This window comes from Oratosquilla oratoria, chromosome 2 (genome assembly GCF_046742065.1).
Source record: "Oratosquilla oratoria isolate Oo_2021 chromosome 2, ASM4674206v1, whole genome shotgun sequence".
In the NCBI taxonomy this organism is placed as follows: Eukaryota; Metazoa; Arthropoda; class Malacostraca; order Stomatopoda; family Squillidae; genus Oratosquilla; species Oratosquilla oratoria.
The window spans coordinates 9,966,148-9,976,591 of record NC_134778.1 but is presented as its reverse complement, the minus strand read 5'-3'; the positions used below and the strand labels follow the sequence as shown (position 1 = coordinate 9,976,591).

At 40.8% G+C, this 10,444-nt stretch overlaps 2 protein-coding genes across 2 annotated transcripts; one reads left to right on the top strand and one right to left on the bottom strand.

The window, feature by feature from the left end:
• Window positions 1–1,187: 1,187 nt before the first annotated feature.
• On the bottom strand, window positions 1,188–2,446 carry LOC143034299 (uncharacterized). The gene is made up of 3 exons (XM_076200235.1): window positions 2,319–2,446; window positions 1,777–1,930; window positions 1,188–1,550 (listed from the first exon to the last, which is right to left on the bottom strand). The coding sequence occupies exons 1-3, from the start codon at window positions 2,444–2,446 to the stop codon at window positions 1,281–1,283; spliced, it is 552 nt and encodes a 183-aa protein (XP_076056350.1). The 3' UTR covers window positions 1,188–1,280.
• A 3,958-nt stretch (window positions 2,447–6,404) lies between these two features.
• On the top strand, window positions 6,405–10,102 carry LOC143034292 (uncharacterized). The gene is made up of 3 exons (XM_076200229.1): window positions 6,405–6,587; window positions 8,640–8,825; window positions 9,675–10,102. Exons 1-3 carry the CDS (start codon window positions 6,405–6,407, stop codon window positions 9,921–9,923), a joined length of 618 nt encoding a protein of 205 aa, XP_076056344.1. The 3' UTR covers window positions 9,924–10,102.
• Window positions 10,103–10,444: the final 342 nt, after the last annotated feature.

The window sequence follows — 10,444 nt, the reverse complement described above, 5'->3', positions numbered from 1 at the left end:
CATGAACCTTAGGCTCCTCTCAGATATTTTGTCCCTCTCTGCCATTATTTGCCGTTCGTTGACATTCTGTCTGGTACTGATATCCTAAATTGACTGGCATTACATTCTAGTGTGATATTTTATCCTCTACTAACATTATATCCTACCGTGACATTCTGTCCTTCACTGACATTACATCCTGAAATTAACTTTTGTTATTTCATTGACATTATGTTCTAAAACCATATTTTGCTCTACACAAACATGTTGGTCTATATTAAGGCTTCGCCCTATTCTGTTATTTCCAGTATACTCTATTCCCCCTCCTTTTGATCATCTACTCCCAAAAAAAAAAAAAAAAAAAATTAGTTCGTTACAACCCCCACAATGAGGATTATAAGTACATTTTTAACTCTGCAAGTAAGGTAGATCCCATCTGAACCTGGAAAAAACATACCAAGGATCAAGAAAGTGGTATCTCACGTACATGCACAGTAGTGATATCCTCTTATTGATCCCTATGGCTCTACTCTTTAACACAAGCCAGCGTAGATCCTCGGAAGGATCCCACAGACTACGTGGCACCTCCCACACTCCTTCATCTGAAGGAGGACCTTATGATTCCGAAGCAACAGTTAAACGAATGCGAGACAACTGTGATATCCTATCATTGATCCCTATGGCTCTACTCATCAACACGAGCCAGCGTAGATCCTCGGAAGGATTCCACAGACTACGTGGCACCTTCTACGCTCCTTCATCTGAAGCTAAGCGAATGCGTGACCAGTACGCTTCCGATTATGCTACCGGCGCGTCATATGGTAGACAGAATACTAATGTGCAATAATATCGTAATTTTTATTTAGATGTTGCGATCGGGATGGAACTCATTCCTCTTGAATTACTGAGACCGTCTCTTACCAACGTGTCAACAGAGGGGGAGGGGGGAAACAATTCCAGCCCTACACAATAAATGCTTGTAGGAATTCGATGCCGATCGAAAAATATCCAAACATCAGATTTAGATAGATAATGATGAAAAATAAATAAGATTTTCAACAAAATCTTTCGCCATCCTGTATCAAAAATAATATTCCATTTTGTATATCAAACTGAAAGGAGCAAATTGCACTGTTTTTGTACGGTTCATTATTGTAGGAAGATAAAACAGTATTAGAAGAGATAAAGATCCATTTTATTCTGTCGTGCATTATCAATTCCATTTAGATTTTTCAAGCTAAGGGCTTCCCTTTACAAGAAGTGAAACAGCTTTCGTTGAACAAAGCAAAATGTATAAACAATTATTTTCCATAGCCTCTTCCATAGCTCACACCGTGAGAAACAGGGCTCACGACTCTGTGCACCACGGGCGCCACGACTCTTTGCACCACGGGCCTCACGACAGTACGCACGATGGGTTGCACGACGGGTCGCACCACCCTACTGCCCACCAGACCGCCGTGGCCGCGTCCACCGTAGGGAGATCCATAACCGAAACTGGCTTCGGGGTCGGGGCTAGGCAGTCCCCAGGAGCTGGCGAACACAGTCGCGAGTGCGAGACACATCAGAGTCTGAAAGCGAAACACAGGAATAAATATGGAATGAATATTCACGGGCGTAATGGTCTTCTTCGGATTTCCCCCAACTCATTGTACACGAAGTCAATCTATTGATTTTGAACCCCGTTCAGGTTTCGACTGTGTACGGCCATCGTTGCATGTAATATAAAAAATAAAAAAGAGTTCATCCCGATTTTAAACGTCTTCGGTTCAAGACGATTGTTGTGAAGGGACTTACAAGTTTCATGTCGAAGAGGGTGTGGCGCCGGGAAGGGACCAGGAGAACTTGGAGGGAATGCGGCGCTGATTGCAATGACACAGAATGGGCCGTCGGTGATCCTTTTATATGTGCCAGGCGAGGCTTCCGGCAGTTTGCGTCCTTGGGACGCAAACTGACGATGCAGAAAATCAAGATAAGTCAGAATGCAGTAATCACGGTGTACTATGATGCTCATAATATTAGGAACAAAATCTATGAAATCCAGGTATATATCACATGCAAACATCTCAATATGAGAGGAATAACCGAAACATAGTAAAAGGGTGAAGAGTCTGAGGTTGAATTTAATATTACAGGAATTAGACACTTTCATCAGGATAGAAACCACAGGAAAGGTGGAGATGTTCTGTTGTATCAAAAAAAGGGAAACACGATGCATATAATATTTTACGGGTAGAGCTCAAACAATTAAATGGACACATAAGATAAGCAGTGTATCTCTGCCTCAGAGAAAGCAAATAAGATTCTAGGCCTGATTTCGCAATCTTTTGCAGTCTCACACGATAAGTGCTTGCAGGAATTTGATGCCTCTCGAAAAAATGTTAGCACCACTTTTAGAGAAATCATTATGGAAAGTCAATATAATCTTCAACCAAATATTTCGCCTTCCTTTAATGGTGTTGGTCATTGTGTAGAAGTTTCGATTGATATATCTCTAGATACTAATATTGTATCTGTACGCACACACACACACATACGTTAACACTTGCACATACACATAACTGAAGAAAGATATAAGATAGGGATTATAAAGGATAGCAAAATTACTCCTAGCATAAATGGTAAGACAGGTGAAGAATGGCAAAAGAAACTGGAACTTCCCACAATGGTAGAGTGAAGGGAGAGAGATGGAAGCAATAAGACGGGACCTCATAGGTAAGTACAACTCGGTGAACCCACACATATATATGGTTTCTAAAGTGTTTACATTCGTTTGTGGACCTCTTTCGTTATTCCTGCTTGTGAAAAATCACATCAAAGAGATTTTTTAACAAGAATACTTCATCTATCCTTTCGAAGCAAGTAAACAAGGTGAGAGACCTGGCTCCTACTCCAACAACCTCGTAATTTGCAAAAGAAGTTTTCTCCATGCATTCATCAATGTTCATTCCATATTTATTCCTGTGTTTCGCTTTCAGACTCTGATGTGTCTCGCCCTCGCGACTGTGTTCGCCAGCTCCTGGGGAATGCCTAGCCCCGGCCACGGTGGTCTGGTGGGTACGACAGTGTTCCGACCCGTCGTGCAACCCATCGTGAGGCCCGTGGTGCATAGAGTCGTGAAGCCCGTGGTGCAGAGTCGTGAGCCCTGTTTCTCACGGTGTGGGCTATGGAGGCTATGGCCGCGTATGGTGAGGGGACTGGAAAACACAGCATTGTGTATATGTGTACTCTCTGTGTAATTGGCACTTACGGTGGAAAATAAGTTTTTATAAAAAAAAAAAAAATTCAACGAAAGCTGTTTCACTTCTTGCAAAGGGAAACCCTTCCCCTTAAAAAGATATATATGGAATTAATCATTCGCGAAGGAATAAAAATTATCTCTTGCTCTTCTAATATTGTGTTTTATCTTCCTATATTAATAAGCTGTAGAAAAACAGTGTAATTCGCTCCTATCAATTCGGTATGCAGAACGCAATAGTGTTTTTAGTACAGGATGTCAATCGAAACTTTTACACAATGCCCAACACCATTAAAGGACGACGAAATATTTGGTCGAAGATCGTATTGACTTTCAATCATGATTTCTCTAAAAGTGGTGCTTAGAGTTTTTCGAGAGGCATCGAATTCCTGCAAGCACTTATCGTGTGAGACTGCAGAACATTTGCTTTCTTTCAGGCAGAAATACACTGCTTATCTTATGTGTCCATTTAATTGTTTGAGTTAACTCTACCCGTGAAATATTGTATGCATCATGTTTCCCTTTCTTTAATACAACAGAACATCTCCACTTTTCCTGTGGTTTCCATCCTGATGAAAGTGTCTAATTCCTGTAATATTAAATTCACCCTCAGTCTCTTCACTCTTTTACCATGTCTTTGTTATTCCTCTCATATTGAGATTTTTGCCTGTGATATATACCTGGATTTCATAGATTTTGTTCCTAATATTATGAGCATCATGGTACACCGTGCTTACTGCATTCTGACTTGTCTTGATTTTCTGCATCGTCATTTTGTTCATTATTGACACCATGCCCTACACTGCCATTTGGTTCTTCATTGACATTCGTTGTTTCATGGACATTTGGTACCTCATGAACCTTTGGCTCCTCACAGATATTTTGTCCCTCTCTGCCACTGTATCTTACACTGGTTATTTGTCATTTGTTGACATTCTGTCTGGCACTGACATCCTAAATTGACTGGCATTACATTCTAGTGTGATATTTTATCCTCTACTAACATTACATCCTACCGTGACATTCTGTCCTTCACTGATATTACATCCTGAAATTAACTTTTGTTCTTTCATTGACATTATGTTCTAAAGTCATATTTTGTTCTACACAAACATCTTGGTCTATATTAGAGCTTCGCCCTATTCTGTTATTTCCAGTGTACTCTATTCCCCCTCCCTTTGAGCTTCTACCCCCAAAAAAGAAACTAGTTCGTTGCAAACCCCACAATGAGGATTGTAAGTACATTTTTATCTCTGCGAGTAAGGTAGATCCCATCTGAACCTTAAAGGATATGACGCCTGGAAAAGAGATACCAAGGATCAAGAAAGCGGTATCTCACTTACATGCACAACTGTGATATCCTCTCATTGATCCCTATGGCTCTACTCTTCAATACGAGCCAGCGTAGATCCTCGGAAGGATCCCACAGACTACGTGGCACCTCCCACACTCCTTCATCTGAAGGAGGACCTTGTAATTCCATAACAACAGTTAAGCTTCCGATTATGCCACCGGTGCGCCATATGGTAGCACACAATACTAATGTGCAATAATATCGTAACTATTTGGATGTTGCGATCGAGATGGAACCCATGCCTCTTGAATTACTGAGGCCGTCTCTTACCAACGTGTCAACAGAGGGGGGGAATCATTGCAGTCACGCACGATAAGTGCTTGTAAGAATTTGATGCAGATCGAAAAAAAAAATATCCAAGCATCAGTTTAATAGATACTGATGAAAAATTAATAAGATTTTCAACCAAATCTTTTGCCACCCTGTATCAAAAATAATATTCCGTTTTCCATATCAAATTGAAAGGAGCAATTTGCACTGTTTTTGTACAGTTCATTATTGTAGGAAGATAAAACACAATATTAGGAGAGATAAAGATCCATTTTATTCTGTCGCGAATTATCAATTCCATATATATTTTTTAAGCTAAGGGCTTCCCTTTGCAAAAAGTAAAACCGCTTTCGTTGAAAAAAGCAAAATTTAGAAACAATTATTTTCCACTGTAGGTGCCAATTACAAAGAGAGTACACATACACAATGCAGTGTCTTCCATTCCCTCACCATACGCGGCCATAGCCTCCATAGCCCACACCGTGAGAAACAGGGCTCACGACTCTCTGCACCACGGGCCTCACGACTCTATGCACCACGGGCCTCACGATGGGTTGTACGACGGGTCGGAACACCGTCGTACCCACCAGCCCGCCGTGGCCGTGTCCACCGTAGCGAGATCCATAACCGAAGCTGGCTTCGGGGTCGGGGCTAGGCAGTCCCCAGGAGCTGGCGAACACAGTCGCAAGGGCGAGACAAATCAGAGTCTGAAAGCGAAACTCAGGGCTAAATATGAAATGAACATTGACGAATGCATGGAGAAAACTTCTATTGCATATCACGAGGTTGTTGGAGTAGGAGCCACGTCTCTCACCTTCTTTACTTGCTTCGAAAAGATAGTTGAAAAATACTTGTTTAAAAATCTCGTCAATGTGATTTTTGACAATCAAGAATAAGGAAAGAGGCCCACAAATGAATCTAAACACTTCAGAAACCATATGGGTTCACCTAGTTGTACTTACCTATGGGGTCCCGTCTTATTGCTTCCATCTCTCTCCCTTCATTCTACCATTGTGGGAAGTTCCCGTTTCTTTTGTCATTCTTCACTTGTCTTATCATTTATGCTGGGAGTAATTTGCTATCCTTTATAATCCCTATATTTCCTATATCTTTCCTCAGTTATGCGTATGTGTGTGTCCAAGTGTAAATGTATGTGCGTGTGTGTGTGCGAACAGATACAATAATTGGATCTAAAGAGATAGCCCTAACAGTAAGTATGTTTGTACCTAGCATTACGTTGTTTCTGCCGTTCACAGCAACGTTTTGCACCTTACGACCAATGTCGTGAGGGCTGCATTTCTGTCTTTGGGTATTTGAAGTCAAAATTGATGAAGTCGTACATTATCGACAAAAGGTCTCAGGCTCGAAGTAATGGCCTTCTTCGGATTTCCCCCAACTCATTGTACACGAAGTGAATCTATCGATTTTGAACCCCGTTCAGGTTTCGGTTGTGTACGTACATCGTGGCATGTGATATAATAATAAAAAAGAGTTCATACCGATTTTAAAGGACTTGGGTTCAAGACAATTCTTGTGAAGGGACTTACAAGTTTCATGTCGAAAATGGTGTGGCGCCGGGAAGGGACCAGGAGAACTTGGAGGGGATGCGGCGGTGATTGCAATGACACGGAATGGGCCGTCGGAGGTCCTTTTATATTTGTCAGGCAAGGCTTCCGGCAGTTTGCGTCCTTGGGCAGTATGACGTCCCTGGGCGTCATACTCTGGCCACAAATCATGTCAGCTTATGTGCGTTTCACACAACTGTAATTGGATTACAGGACACACACACACACACACACACATACATGCATACAAACACACAAACGCACACACACACACAAACACAGAGAGAGAGAGAGAGAGAGAGAGAGATAGAAAGATTGATAGAGAGAGAGAGAGATAGAGAGAGAGAGAGAAAGACATTCGAGTCAGCGGCTGTTTTGACCAGATGGCCTTCATCGCGAAGACCTTCAGTGACAGAGGAAAACAATGGCCAGGTATTGCTGATCATAATCCCTGAACGAGAGGATCATGAAATAAATGAACAATCTTAAGAAGACCCCGAAGCCAGCTTTAGATGTGGCGCTTCCTACGGTGGCATGAGTTTTATAATGTTTAAATGCTTTAATGGCTTTACTGATAAATACACATATATACTTTTCATTCTCCAATTTGGTTCAAAGTTTTCTAAATAACTTTTGTTCATGCTTTCTGTAATTTCTACCTATATGCATGTCTTTACACTTAACTGGACTTGATTTTATTAACACATTTTGAAACCATTGCTCTAGTTTGTCCAAATCTTCTTGAATATCCAGCTGATTCGAGTAATAATTTGTTATTCCCCACAGTTTAATATCTTCAACGAATTTGGAGACGGTAGATTTAAGTTCATAATCGAGGACATTGACCTTTCTTGTGAAAAAAGTGGCCCTAGAATGGAACCTTGAGGAACTCCACTCTTTACATCTTTCCAGCTACAATCTTTACCCTTCAAAACTATTCAGTTTACAATCGTTCAATCAGTTTCAAATCCAACTTAATGATACTTTTTATTCCATTCGATGTGAGTTTAGTTTGTAGTCGTTCGTGCTGGACAGTATATATTTTTTCAAAGTCCAGATAAATCTAATCCACATTACTCCTTTTGTCATAATTTGACATAACCATACTGTATAAATCTAGATGATTAATCGTGCGAGAGTATTTGCGTCTCAAGTTGTGCTGGTTGTCGTTTATTATACAGTTACTTACCAAGTGACGTTCAGTGGCATCTCTTATGATGTTTTCGATGTTTTTCCTATGATCGCGGTCAAGCTTACCTATGAGTAGTTCTGTGGCTTATGCTTATAATTCCTATTGAATAAAGGCGTAAGGTTTACTAATTTCTATCATATTAGCAATTCCCCAGTTACGATAAATTTATATTTAATTCTAATGGGATTATAATTCAATTCTCTATTTCCTTCAATGGTTTCAAAAGTGGTTAATGAAAATAAACCAAGTTAAGTGTAAAGGCTTGCATATAGGTAAAAACTGTAGTAAGAAGGACTTAAAGTTATTTAGAAATTATTCAACTAAATTTGGGAATGTAAATGACCTTAGTGTAATTATCAATAATGACATTAAAACATCTAAACATTATATTTCTTTCTCAAATAGAGTAAATTGAATACAGTCATATTGATATTAAAAGCTTACTGTAGATATTACCAGCTAATTATAAAGACCCAGATCCGTCTACTTTTGAAATATTCTATTTCAATTTGGTGCCGGGGTTTCACAAAAGAAATATATAGATTCTAAAAGAGTTCAGAGTTGAACCACAAAAATCATGCCACCGTAGGAAGCGCCATATCTAAAGCTGGCTTTGGGGTTTTCTTACGACTGTTCACTTATTTCATGATCCTCTCGTCCAGGGATTATGATTGGCAATATCTGGCCACTGTTTTCCTCTATCACTGCAGATCTTCGGAACGAAGGTCGTCTGGTCAAAACAGCAGTTGACTCAGAAATCTGTGTCCGTGTGTGTGTGTGTGTGGAGGTGGGTGTGTGTGTGTGTGTGTGTGTGTGTGTGTGTGTGTGTGTGTGTGTGTGTGTGTGTGTGTGTGTGTGTGTGTGTGTGTGTGTGTGTGTGTGTGTGTGTGTGTGTGTGTGTGTGTGTGTGTGTGTGTGTGTGTGTGTGTGTGTGTGTGTGTGTGTGTGTGTGTGTGTGTGTGTGTGTGTGTGTGTGTGTGTGTCCTGTGATCCACTCACAGTTGTGTGAAACGCACATAAGCTAACATGATTTGCGCTCAGAGTATGAGGCCCATGATGGAAGATCGTTTGGAAGCGGGTCCCAAGGACGCAAACTGCCTGAAGCCTCGCCTGGCACATATAAAAGGATCACCGACGGCTTATTCCGTGTCATTGCAATCACCGCCGCATTCCCTCCAAGTTCTCCTGGTCCCTTCCCGGCGCCACACCCTCTTCGACATGAAACTTGTAAGTCCCTTCACGAGAATCGTCTCGAACCGAATTCCTTTAAAATCGGTATGAACTCTTTTTTTATTTTTCATATCACATGCCTCGATGGACGTACACAATCGAAACCTTAAAGGGGTTCAAAATCGATAGATTCAATTCGTGTACAATGAGTTGAAGGAAATCCGAAGAATACCATTACTTCGAGGCTGAGACAATTTGTTGATAATTATGTACGACTTCTTCAATTTTTACTTCAAATACATTGGTCGTAGGATGCAAAACGTTGCTGTGAAAAGCAGAAACAACGTAATGCTAGGTACAAACATCCTTACCGTTAGTGCTATCTCTCTAGATACAAATATTGCATCTGTACGCACACACACACACACACACACACACACACAAACATACACATTTACACTTACACACACACATACACATAACTGAAGAAAGATATAAGAAAGATAGGGATTATAAAGAGTAGCAAAATTATTCCTAGACTAAATGATAAGACAGGTGAAGAATGATCAAAGAAACGGGAACTTCCCTCAATTGTAGAGTGAAGGGAGAGAGATGGAAGCAATAAGACGGGACCTCATAGGTAAGTACAACTCGGTGAACCCACACATATATACGGTTTCTGAAGTGTTTACATTCGTTTGTGGACCTCTTTCCTTATTCTTGATTGCGAAAAATCACATTAACGAGATTTTTTAACAAGAATGTTTCATCCATCTTTTCGAAGCAAGTAAAGAAGATGAGAGACCTGGCTCCTACTCCAACAACCTCTTGATATACAAAAGAAGTCCTTCTCTCCATACGCCCGTGAATGTTCATTCCATATTTAGCTCTGTGTTTCGCTTTCAGACTCTGATTTGCCTCGCCCTCGCGACTGTGTTCGCCAGCTCCTGGGGACTGCCTAGCCCCGATCCCGAAGCCAGCTTCGGTTATGGATCTCCCTACGGTGGACACAGCCACGGTGGTCTAGTAGGTACGACGGTGTTCCGACCCGTCGTGCAACCCATCGTGAGGCCCGTGGTGCCCGTGGTGCACAGAGTCGTGAGCCCTGTTTCTCATGGTGTAAGCCATGGAGGAGGCTATGGCCGCGTATGGTGAGGGGACTGGAAAACACAGCATTGTGTATGTGTGCTCTGTGTAATTGGCACTTACAGTGGAAAATGATTGTTTATAAATTTTGTTTTTTTCAACGAAAGCTGTTTCACTTCTTGCAAAAGGAAACCCTTACCCTTAAAAAGATATATATGGAATTGATAATTCGCGACGGAATAAAATTTATCTCATGCTCTTCTAATATTGTGTTTTATCTTCCTATATTAATGACCTCTACAAAAGCAGAACGCAATAGTGTTTTTAGTACAGGATGTCAATCGAAACTTCTACACAATGACCAACACCATTAAAGGAAGGCGAAATATTTGGTTGAAGATTGTATTGACTTTCCATAATGATTTCTTTAAAAGTGGTGCTCACATTTTTTCGAGAGGCATCGAATTCCTGCAAGCACTTATCGTGTGAGACTGCAAAACATTGCGCAATCAGGCCTAAAATCTTATTTGCTTTCTCTGAGATAGAAATACACTGCTTATCTCATGTTTCCATTTAATTGTTTGAGTTGA